Source organism: Strix aluco, chromosome 5 (genome assembly GCF_031877795.1).
Source record: "Strix aluco isolate bStrAlu1 chromosome 5, bStrAlu1.hap1, whole genome shotgun sequence".
NCBI classification, from domain to species: Eukaryota; Metazoa; Chordata; class Aves; order Strigiformes; family Strigidae; genus Strix; species Strix aluco.
This window is the reverse complement of record NC_133935.1, coordinates 35,761,944-35,774,221: the sequence shown is the minus strand read 5'-3', so window position 1 is coordinate 35,774,221 and position 12,278 is coordinate 35,761,944. Positions and strand designations below refer to the sequence as shown.

General features: G+C 38.3%; 1 protein-coding gene across 7 annotated transcripts in view; it reads right to left on the bottom strand.

Moving 5' to 3' along the window:
* The window catches only part of ANKS1B (ankyrin repeat and sterile alpha motif domain containing 1B), a 447,745-nt gene that overhangs the window by 12,771 nt on the left and 422,696 nt on the right, over positions 1 to 12,278 (bottom strand). For all 7 annotated transcript variants that reach the window (XM_074826981.1, XM_074826982.1, XM_074826977.1 and 4 more), the window contains one exon: positions 2,663 to 2,749. In XM_074826981.1, coding sequence (XP_074683082.1) covers positions 2,663 to 2,749 — 87 coding nt within the window. The remainder of the gene's footprint in view (positions 1 to 2,662; positions 2,750 to 12,278) is intronic.

The window sequence follows — 12,278 nt, the reverse complement described above, 5'->3', positions numbered from 1 at the left end:
CTTGAGTCAAAACTCATAAAGATTGTTTTAATGTTTTAATTTTAATTCAAGTGAAGTTTGGAAACATACCCATATCAAGTTTGCTTTGAATAAAACGAAGTATGCCTAAACTGAGTCTTCTGGATGGAAATTAGTAGTGAAATTGAGTTTTTCCCTAGCTTCTATAGGATATCATCAGTGATCTTTCAAAATCAAACATTTTCTGTGCATGTGTTTACTGTTTCCTAGGGTCACTACTCCAGTAGACCCATTCTATAGAAATTACAAGGCTATGAACCAGCTCTCGCCAATTTAGGTACACTCCTCAGGCATTGATTGACACTCTACAGTTGTCATTCTAAAAACTGTCACTCAGTTTGGCAAGAGAAACCTCTGATGCTTCTCAAAAACCAGGGAAGCTGAAAGTTGGTTCTGGTTCTGCCAAGGAAATACCTTGGAGAGATCAGGCTTTTGCTAAGCAGCCTTCCTTTTGCTTGCTACCTCGTGTCAGCCAATCCCCCTCCTGGCAGAAAACATCCAGAAGTTAGGGTTAGCTATGACCCATGAGAAAATTCTGCAAGTCTGCTTTTTCCTAAGCAGCAATTTCTTTCTGGCCTCACTTGCAAAGAAATGGTGTCATGTCAAAGTGGTGTCATGCCAAGCTTCAAGGCGCCACTGAAATAGCTGTCGTGGAATGAGGTCAGGGCCCTTTGTCACCTGAAGCTTTGCCTGCTACAACTTGGAATACAAATTCTTAGCTTGGTGGCACAAAGGAAAAGGATGAACAGCCATGAGAGCTGAGTTTTCAAGCACGTAACTGCTAGTTATTTTTGTCATTAAAAAGTATGCATTTATTGCTAAGTGGTGCCCAGCGCTGTCAACTATAAGCTCATATGGAAGCAGTACAAGTCTGAATAGGATCTCACCTTAGTGCTAATCTGTTTTGGGTCTTGAAGAAATTGGGTACAGCACACTGTGGACAAGGATGATAACAACGCTCCTGGGAGAGTTGCAGGCTATTACCTGGTTTTTACAGAAAAGGCAGTGCAGATTTTGAACTGGAGAGAAAGCGATCTACCACTTGAGAAAAAAAACAGGACTGTGGCATTATTTACCTCCATCAAATACATCTATTGCACTACTCAGCGTAAAATTTCAGTGGGACTGGTCTAGAGCCACCTAATACAATTTGCCAAACTTCTTTCAAGTTTCCATCTTACATAAGATTATATGCACTGTGTAAAGAGATACTGGAAGCTCCTTTTGTTCTGTTTTGGTTTTTTGGGTTTTTTTTTGTAAACCTAAGGACATTGCAGTTACATCCTTTATACTACAGAGGAGATTTAAGAGCTGAAAACAACCTTACCCAAGTTAGAGTTAATAGCATTACAATGTCCTGATTTATGCCCTGCACATCAGAGAACACAAAGGAAATGATAGCTGTAGATCCTCAGATTTGAGCCAATGGAAGAAAAAGGAGCTGACAGGAATCCCTGGCCTCTCTGCTCTGGCAAATATGCCAGACTTGACATAACAGTAATTTCACCTCTGATTTTCTTTCATGCCATCTTCTGACCCTAGATATGGCTTCCAAACTCCAGCAAAAGTTCACAAATCTGCTTTCATTCCTTCACTTAAAACCCAGTTCTAGTTAAACACCTTTAAAAACTGACTGATTTGGCAAGTTTGACGGATACTGGGTTAGATGTGTCGTGTGGTCTGAATGTTCAGCAACACAAAGAAGTTATATACATTATTAACCTGGTCAGGTAGCTGGGTTGTCGGATTTATTTTTTATACCGCTTACTTTCAGGCACATAACAGAAAAGATTTCTTTTCTATTCATATGCAAGCATCAGTATGGATTGTATTTTCTTGCCATTTCAGACACCTGGAGAAATTCATGCATTACTTTACTCCTGCTTACAGAGCTTCTACATTTTACTTTGGTTAAACAGTAACCCATTGCTCTATCACTGAATTTTCTGACCTCTCAATTTATGCTTTTGTGGGGTTTTTTTGTGGGGTTTTTTGTTTTATTTTTAAAAATATGCTGCATGTATTTTAAAATGTAAGAAACAAAGTGCAGGGGCATTGCCACACAGAAAGATGAAGAAAATACGGAACAACTGTTAGGAAGCTGCTGAAGTTCAGGGAATCAAATGGCTAGTACCAGGAAAACAGCTCTCAGAGAGTCTCTGACATTTGAAAAGGACATTTAAGGCTCACGTTTCTTATTCTTACAATGGCTGGCCCTGGATAAAACCTTGCACCTTTATTCTTGAGACACCTTTTTTTTTTGCCAAAATTATATTAATGAACAAATATATATATTTTTTCTGCATATTTAAGGAACTGTATAGGGAAGAACATGGTAAAGGATTCCACAGAGGCTCCTTGCCAAATGTCTTTTGTGATAAGTTTGACTTTTAATGGCAGAAGGTTGAACACAATGTTCCATGAGCCATTAAATGAGCCATTAAAGCTACTTCACTTGTCCTCCAGACTGAGTTTCTGCAGAATGACAATGAGATTACATCCATTTTGGAGAGAAAAGAAAAAAAGAGAAGAAAACACAAAGTGCAACTCTGTCCCCCCTCTGGTCTGGTGCTCTTACAGATCCAGCCTCATAGGTATTCCTATTTGTGAGAAATAAAAGCTAATATTGAACAATTGCACATACCTTATTTGTTGCATCGATAAATTTGACTCCCTTGTAAGAGACAGACAGGACAATGGTTGGTACTTTCTTCATTTGTTCTGTAGACTTCTGAAATCAAAGTGAAGATGCTGTTAAGAGTTCTGTTGCATTGCAAGAACAGTGCTCTTTCTCTTCTGACAAAATAGGTAAGTTAAACAAAAGGTACTTATCCAAATATTTGACTTCTTGAGCTGACTATGCTCTGGGCTTTTGAAATAGCTGCCTTGTAGTTACAAAACTAAAAGGAGCTTTACAGTTTGTTGCAAGGATGGTAAAAATTCTCCTATTTTCTAGCACAATAGGAAGAGAATGAAGTAAGTTTGCCAGGCTTAAAAAGACCAGTCATGCGATCAGTTTCCCAAAACGTGCATGTTTAAGACATTGATCTGATATGTCCCATTCATCCCTGCCTCCCCTCTTCCTGCTCTTTCCAGCTGTAAACTGGAACAGTAAACTCCAACAGTGCAGTACTTCTCATAGTACTGTTTCTTTGCTGCAATTAGTTGTTCTTTAGAAATGTCTCACTCTCTTGCCTTCTTGCAGTTGTATTTGTGACACAAGGTATCCCTGCAACCCTCTAGGCTTGCCAGTCAATCTGTCAGTCCAACATTGCATCTTGTCATGTCTGACTGTCTGCACTTCCTCGAGTGCAGCTGCTACTGGAAGCTGCTTTACACATGAATTAGAATGGATGCTTATTCTGCATTCCCTCAGTGTCAGGTTCTCCTACCTACAGTTCGTGCTTTCCTATAAGGCTATTTTTTCTTTTATGTTAGTCTACTTCTGTATGCCTTCAATATGATGCACAGAGCAAAGATACTTCCTGCTGAACAGACTGGGAAAATATTTAAGTTGTCTGCAGAGAAACCTGTTGATTAGTTTACAGATTAGATTTACTAAAACAAACCCAAACCCGACCAAACAAAAAACCAAATACGGTATAATAGTTTATAGCTAATTTGAATTCTTTTAAGGTGGAAGGCAATGACAGACTAGACTATTCTATACAAAACTACTGTAGATAAAGTAGATAATGTCCAGAGAACAGTCACTCGTGGGAGTATCTGCAAACAATCACAGATCAATCAAACATTTTCTTGAGAGTAAGTTCAGTTACAGCTACATATGAAGAAACATCAGCACACAGAATGAAAGTGTAAACACACTGAAAGGTCTAGAATTGGCCTCTAGAAAGATTATTAGAGCAGCTGAACAAAAGTAGTAGCAGTGGTTTTGTATTCTTCGAGAAAAATAAACCAGCATAGATATAAGCTTGAAAACACAGACTTTATCTGAAAAAAGAGTCTGAAAAATAGGTGATGCTAACACTAGAGAGCAAAACAAACAAAAGCTTAGAAGAAAAAACCTGTAATCAAGTCCCCTTATCAGATCTCATTCCTTCCAGAATCAAATGAGACTCCATTTTTGCCAGCATAAAATTCAAAGCTACAGATCCAGCTACATTCTGCAATTAGTGTCCATGCCATGAAGGCTAAAACCTCTAATTAAAGTTTCAAGGAGAGGCCCACCCATCCGTGTAATAGAGAGGACTGTTGCATCTTTCAGTATCAAATGACAAGAGACTCAAGATGACAATCAAGTGTCAATTTATCCTGGAGAAAGCTCCTTCCCCCAGAAGGCTAGGCATTTTTAAAGAATGAAAGATTAAATGGTAAAACATCCTGAAGAATCTAACAGAATCTGAAGGAAGACACTAATCTGATTTGCACATCTCCAAGCTGAGTGAAGAAAGAAATGGTAACCCTGCCAAAAGCAGAGCAAGTACATACCTGTGTATACGTGTGTGTGTGTGTGTGTGTGCCTCTATAATAGATCTCAAATAAGCTTTTTCATAAAATTTCATTTCAATGCACAGAAAGCATGGCAGTGACTGTATGGAAGCTGCAGTACATACATCTATCAGAAATATACCCCGCATAGGCTCATAGCCAGACAAAATATTCATAAATATGACAACATCACTTTAATCATCTGGCAACCCAGCAATCATCCAACTTTTGTCCTTTCTTTCTATCCTGACAGCTACACTCAGGAGCTCTTTGTCTCCCATTTTGATTATTGTAATTATCTCCTTCCTCGCCTCCTTAGCAGCAAAATTCCTCTTCTTCTCCAACACGCTATACAAACACAGCTACTACATTCATTTACTTTAGCTTTTTGGTCTAATTTGCACTATCTTATTTGCCATAAAGGTGAAGCTTCCTGTTGGCAAGGCCACGTTGTACTACCCATCTGGGAGTCCTCTTTCATCTAGACCAGTAGTTTGTAATTTAATCATCTTCCTTATCTGCTCCACATTCACCTGGGTTTGTCTAGAGCAGACCTGATCTTTACTATTTAATTGAGGTCATGAACTGCCAGAATACTGTATCTGAATGAAACAGCTCATCAAGATACTATTAAATTACAGCTGGCAAATTAGGAAATGAATCAGAGACTGATGGGCATTTGTAATTTATTAAGCCAAACTGTCTCAGCTGGTAAGGACCAGGTGATTACCCTTATCAGCTTGCAAACCATACAAACCCCAGGATTTGTGCAGAGGTGTTCTGGAATACTGTAGTCCAGTGTAGAAACATGGTTTTGGAAAGCAATTTTGTACTTGTACCCCCATTGCAACAAACAGTTGGGCAGTGGAATAATATCCTTTGTTATTATGACAGTGCTATCATGAAAAACACACAGCGCTCTTCCCCCCGCTTGACTCCCAGTGATACAGTAACTGAAGTCCACCATGTAATTATTATTTCCAAGCAGTTTCCAGACTTCAACAGTTTTGAGTTGTCATGGTGAGCTCATACTATTTGCTTGTTGTTCCTTTCTTTTTAATGGAGCAGGTGGCTGCCAGGATGTGTAATGTGAGTTTTCAGAAATACAATATGAATACCATTCACTCAGGCACTGTAAGTGCTTTGGCTCTAAATTCTAGGATGTTAAGATGAAGTCCCACAGCTTTCATAGTCAGACATTTCACACCTCTGTGCAGGCCAAGTGGGCATCTCTGCCTGTGCCTGTGACCAGAATTTAAGAAGAAGGTGGGACACAGGAGTCAGTATTTCCTTTCCTTGGGCTTTTCAGGTTCTAGCCACCGTATCAACTCCGTGAGGACATGATGAGATGACAAAATATTCTTGTCCATCTGGTGCCTCTATGGGAAGCATATGGATTTGAGCCAAAGTTATAGGAGCCACAGCTGAAGGCTGGCATTGGATGTCATGTGCATGCTGACATATGGTCTAATGCTCCAAGGCATGTTCATACCGTAGTAGCAGGATTAGATTTTATCTCATGTAGAAGCAATCATAGTGACAGGACCCTGTCTTTGGGCAAGTGCTCACTAGCCTGGAACTGGTCATAGTTCCTATGAACTCCACTATTTGTGACTGTAACTTTGGGTCTTTGTTTTAATACACTTCTTCAGGAGAATCATCTGGATGAACAGCAAGGATATTCTAGGCTTGTTGCCAGTGCCTGCCTCTGATCAGCTGGTTGTCTACCTGAGGACAGATGTGCATGCCCTGTCTCCTCAGGTGCACTGCTCCTGCAGTGAGGAGTCTTAATGCTCCACAGTCTGCAGTGCCAGAGATTGAGCTTTGGTCCCACTTCTGAAATAACTCCTACTGGACAGGTGGATGACTGTGTGGAAGAAGGCCATGTGTAACTCAAGAACCATAAAGCAGGCTTCACTGCAAACACAGGAAGATGAAAGAAAGCATGACCATCCTAAATCTAATGTGTCATATATTCAGCTTCCCCAGAGCCCCCAAAGACATAGAGCCTCTTTTTCTTCAAAATAAGGAATAACAGGAATAGCAGCCTTGCCTGTATTGTGATGCAGCTGCTGTGATGAAGCTGCTTCATTCTCTCAGCACCCAGAATGGAGATCTGTCTAGTGGAAGGCATCTTCTGCATAAGTGCCTAGTTATTACAGTGCTTGCTTTTACAGTAAAGGTTTGGATTTAGGTCTGATTTAAGACCCTTCTGAATTTGCATCTGAACCCACTGCTGCCATTACGCAGGACAATGCCAAAACCCTGAATAGCCTTGGACAGGGCTGCTCCTAATTCCTCCTTTTGAAACTGGTCATAAAGGTGACCAGAGCAGCGGTGCCAGAGACTGCAAGCTTGCTTCTGTTCTTGATTATGATTTTCTCTAGTTTCACTGAAAAAACCACCATACCCACCGGCAGACTCTGATTTCCATAGTATAGTACTACAAATTGTCTTAAGTGGGTAAAGCATTTCCACCTGGATTTTGAGCACCTGGCTGTGCAGAACTGCTAGACGTTTATATAGAATATAAACTAAAATCCAACTAATTTGAGATCCACCCTGCCAGTGTGCCTACCAAATCAAGGTAAATAACAATGGCTTAAGAGGCAGAGGACTTTGTTCTATGAATAAAACAATATAAACTAGCGGTTTATTTTTAAAAAGCAAATATATGCAAATACAAAAATCTATAACCCTAAAGAGCCTTTAACCCTTTCAAGACAGGATTGTACTGCAATACCTTGTTCTGTGCAAAACTGAGAGCACTAAGACAATACTTTTCAATACTCTTGCAATGTACAAAACATGGTATCTCTGTGCGCGCACACACACACATACAAAACAGCTAAATAAGAAATTCAGGAGCACATGTAGAATGGTGTCCAAGAAAGATATTCATACATTCACTTGATGTACTGTAGCCCATGATGTAATACAGACCACTCTCAAAATGCTTTCATCTCATGTATTTATCTCCTGCCAAGAGGAAATGGGATACACTGGTACTTCTACTTTGCCATGTTGACCACTTTCATGTACTTATATATACATTGATAACTGGATTACTCAGCTTTCATACAGTGGCCAAAATGAAACCATGTTCATTTTTAGGTTTTATTGCATATGTAATTATACTCAATCTTGCAAATACACAGTAAAAATACATTTTTCAACTATGCCAAGTCACTAACAATTCCATACATACAATTTGAGTACAAGTTTATGAGCCTATAAAATCTTAAGTTTTCATCTTGGCTTTTTACTTTTGCAAATGAATCTGCTAACTCTGTCCTATTCTGGTTTTTAATAGCTATCTGAAGACTGTAACTGGAAATTTTACTATTCAACTATGTACTGGAATCCACTTCACTATGAGAATGTGAACATTTTCCCATACTGGTAGCAACAATTAATCCCAAATGGCATTAATTCCAGACTGCACGTTTCAAAATATGTACCCCCTACTATCATACCCATAAGTCTGTTATGTATTTAAGGCATATGAATCCTCATTAAACAGTTCCTTTTGAGTGAATCACTTTGACAATATCATGCATGAGATGAAATCGAAATAAAAACTCAAAGTTCACATTTGACCATTTAGTTTTGAAGCCAATTTTGAAACTACAATCTGCCTTGTAACAAATATTTACTAACTTCTCTCAGTCCAAAAGGTTTAAAATGCATCACTGACATAATTTAATACCTCTTAGAATAAGATAGCATCTGTAATCCCTGTGGTACAAGACTGTTTACTTCTCTACAATTAGTGGATGCCTCCAAGCTATATCATTAATATGAACATCGCACTGGGGATGCACCTGCAACTCATCTACTTGAGAATGAGAGGTTTTTTTGCTTTTGCAATATCGGTACACACTCATCTGCTGCTGAAAGGGCAGTGCATCCCTCCTGCACCTTGGATTCCTTTCAGCCACAGAGTTCAAGGACGTACAATCCTCTGAAGAACGTGGGATGGCATGATGTGGATGTGCATAAGGACTGAATGACTTTAAGACTTCCCACAACTTCTTTTTTCCTTTTGAGTAATATCCATGTGCCTGTTCCACTGCAGGCCCTCCCAAAGCAGTGGCCACATGAAAGAGACAGAGCTATGAGTCTCAAGAGAACAGAGACTGAAGAATAGAAATTCTCAAATACAGTATTTGATCCTGACATGGTATTTGCCTGGTTAGTTTCACTAGGAGGCCTATGGAGGACACTTCTACTTTTGGGGGAGAAATGAAATGGAGATTGAAAAGTAGAAAGGGATTAGCAGAAACAAGGAGACTGCCATCTATACCCAGATCCTCCTTCTTTATGTAAGGAGAAATGAGGGAGAAATGCCCCAGACCCTGCCTATTTTCTGAGAGAGTCAACTCTGCTCCATCTTCCCCTTCAGAGATAAGAGAAGCAGATTTTGTAACAATTCCAACTTTGGCATTTTGGTCTTAAGGCAGCAAGATATTTAAACACCTGCTTTGTAAATAGAATTATGTTGCTGGTTCCCCAGAACTTTGATTTGAAATGTAAGAACCTCTTTTCTAACACGAAAACCTTTAAGAAAGATACATAATATTCAGGAATATGGCAGGATCCAAGAACAAAATCTAAATTCCCTACTGCTGTAGTAAATATCTGATTGGTTCAGACTGTGCAGCTGGTATATGCAACATTAGCGATTTAACATTACTGCAAGGAAAGAGTCTACCTTGCTGCTGTGCTCATGCCACTAAGTATAAAACCGTCCCCTTCTTACCTAGTCAAGGAATTCAGATGTGTAAATGCCAGATGGAAGTCTACTGTAGAGAACAAGTCTCCTCCTAGCTCCAATTAAACTTTATTCCTTTTCTTTATTTTGATATAAACACATTTTATTCTCATTTCGTGTTCCTATGGTGATTTGAAGTGAAGGCAGTAATCTGATTGAAAACACAACCTGTAATATTTCCTAGTCCATGCTGAGAAAGATGACAGCTCTTAAGTTCTTGAAGGCATCTCTCAAACATAATTAATAAATCTATTGTGGCCAGGACAGCAAGATTTAATCTGCAAGTAGCAAAGGTCAGTTTACAGCAGGTGGGGAATGGAGATAAGGAGACAGTGTTGTTGACTGCAGAGGGAGTTTGTGAGAGAAAATAGCTGGAAACAAATAGGAAACCATAAAATATAAATCCATCCTTGGAGCGCAAATGTGCGAATGGAAAAATAAAGTATAATCCCTCTAACAGGCACAGTTCTTGCCAAATACCCAAAATTTTGGATGGCTGCTAGAGTCTGCAGTTTGGGTGGGAACAAAAAGCATGTATAACCTTGACCCCTGTGCTGAGCTCAATCTATTGCATCTGCATGATTTTCCCCAAACAAATCCATCATCTGCCCTGCTGGAGCACACTGCTGCACAATGCTGAGAAGCACAGTGGATAGCCAAGAAGAGTTATTAAGACAGTGGTTCTCAGGTTTGGGTTTTTTTTTTGTTTGGTTGCTTGGGGTTTTTTTACATTACAGAAGATTTAGAATCTCACTTCATTCTTAGGCTGTAAGAGGAGGAGTCTGCTGTAAGCCCCTCTGTGGAGAGATGTGAGGGGTATCTGCATGACACTTCCCCTGAGAACCAAAACCGTCAATTGCAATAACTGAAAGCACAGGAAGCATCTACAACTAACAGGGAGGGATCTGCAGTCAGCAAACATGTAATTTTTGTTGTTTCTCTGTATCTACGAATGATTAAGGAAGATCAAGATGGTTTTTTCACTGACAGGCTTCTTTCATCCATGTGTATCTGCTGACTGGAAGACATTCAGGGAACATTAATGCTTTTTTAAGCAGCATTAGGTTAAAGATGGAGAAGCTAAAGCCACATTGACAGAAAAATTAGGTACCTAATTTTCACACATTCTCATTAAAAGCCATTATGTGGCTGACTCCAGAAAGATTAAAAAATTGTGGGGAAGGACCTCAGCATGGTACAAGGTTATATGTGATGTACTCCCCGCCCCTCCATGTTTCAGATTGCAGCATGCTAGAGATTTGAAATATATCAATGGGAAAAAAAATCAAATACTAAAATTAAAAAATGTTGCTCTATCACACTAGTACAACCCTCTGTGAAAATCTTACTGACTCTAAAGGCACTGGACAAGCGGATAGAATTCAGTACCTGAGAAGCAGTCAAAGAACATATCTAGCTTTTTGCTTTTTTGTAAGTGAAATGTTCCTTTTGGTAGATTTAAAATAAAATGTAACTATAAAACAAGCCACATCTTCCATGACAACCCAGTGGTACTTAAATACAATAATGAACATTACAGCAAGACTTCAGGATGAACTTGGGACAACCTGGACTCCCAATTCAACTTTCAGAACACAACCAGAGGGAGAAAGTTTTATAAAAAGATACAGTTTTCTCACTGGGAAACTTATGCTAAAATAATAATCTGTTCCCATTAAGTCAATGTTTTTTGCTTTTGACTTGAATAGAAATATAATTAAAAGGACTATGTATAAAGAATAGATGAAATTCTGATTAAAAACTATTTTATTCAAACCTCTGCAATAAAAACCCCTCAAACTAGAAAATAAACATTCTTGCAGTGCAATGGTTTCAAAAGACAATATATAAAATAAATGTATATAAACTCCATCACTGTATTGTATAAGTGCCCTGTATGGCACTATACACTACTAGTGCACCTCCACTATTTTTATAGAAAAATTGTATTTTAAATTAAAGTTTTTTCAACCTCTTAAGTTTTCATATTCTTGATATATAATCATACCAAGATGATATGATTATTGTGTATATAATTTTGATATACACAATATATATTTTTGATATATAATAATATATCAAATATATATACATGTATATATATACACACTATCATATATATTATGTATATATACATATATACATGTAATATATATATTAAGTATACATACATAATATATACACGATGTTGCATATATACTATATGATATATATACATGATATATAATTTTGATATATAATCCTATCAATCATATATGATTTAAATTTGCCAAATGTATTACTTTAAAAAAATCTTAAAATGGCTATAAATTATTTAGAGTGACTTTTTTGATGTTAAGCTTCCTGGTTCAGTCAAATAACTTACTGAAGTTGTCATTTGCTACTATGGTGTCAAATTTTGCCCTAAGATCTGCACAGGCATATGCCTAAAAAGTTTAACTGCTAAGTCTGACAGTCTGAAAACTGGATTGCAAGATAGTATGCTTGCAGCCTCAATTAATTCCCCAGAACACATGTATGTGATTGTAGATCCCTCCGTGTCAAGTTGTTGGGGTTTTTTTTAGAGTTTAAGCCCAGGTAAGGAATGATTAGCATGTAATTAGCTGAAAAGCCACAGATCTTCAGGCAATCTAGTAAACGTGAATTACTGCCAGCCCTTAGCTAAAACAGCTTGTACAAAAAAACCAGCCTGTGTGTTGCAGATATGTAGCTAAGAGGAAATGGTTGTCTGACTGCATGAATTTTACACATCTTCCAGCTTTCTAATTGATCTGAATGCTACATCTAGTGCTCAGAGGCATCATGCATAAAAGTCTTATGATCCACAGAAGAAAGGATTTCACTCATTCATCTGTAATTTTACACATTTGGTAGATTACCAAACAATTATATTCTTCATTAATTAATCATGTCAGACCATGATATGTTCACCATCTCTATGAACAGGTGTGTTCCTATTACAGCTACAGTTGGGAATAAATCATGTAGCTGGCCTGTGGCTTGTTCTGAGTTTCCAGCAGCAGCATATTTCTTG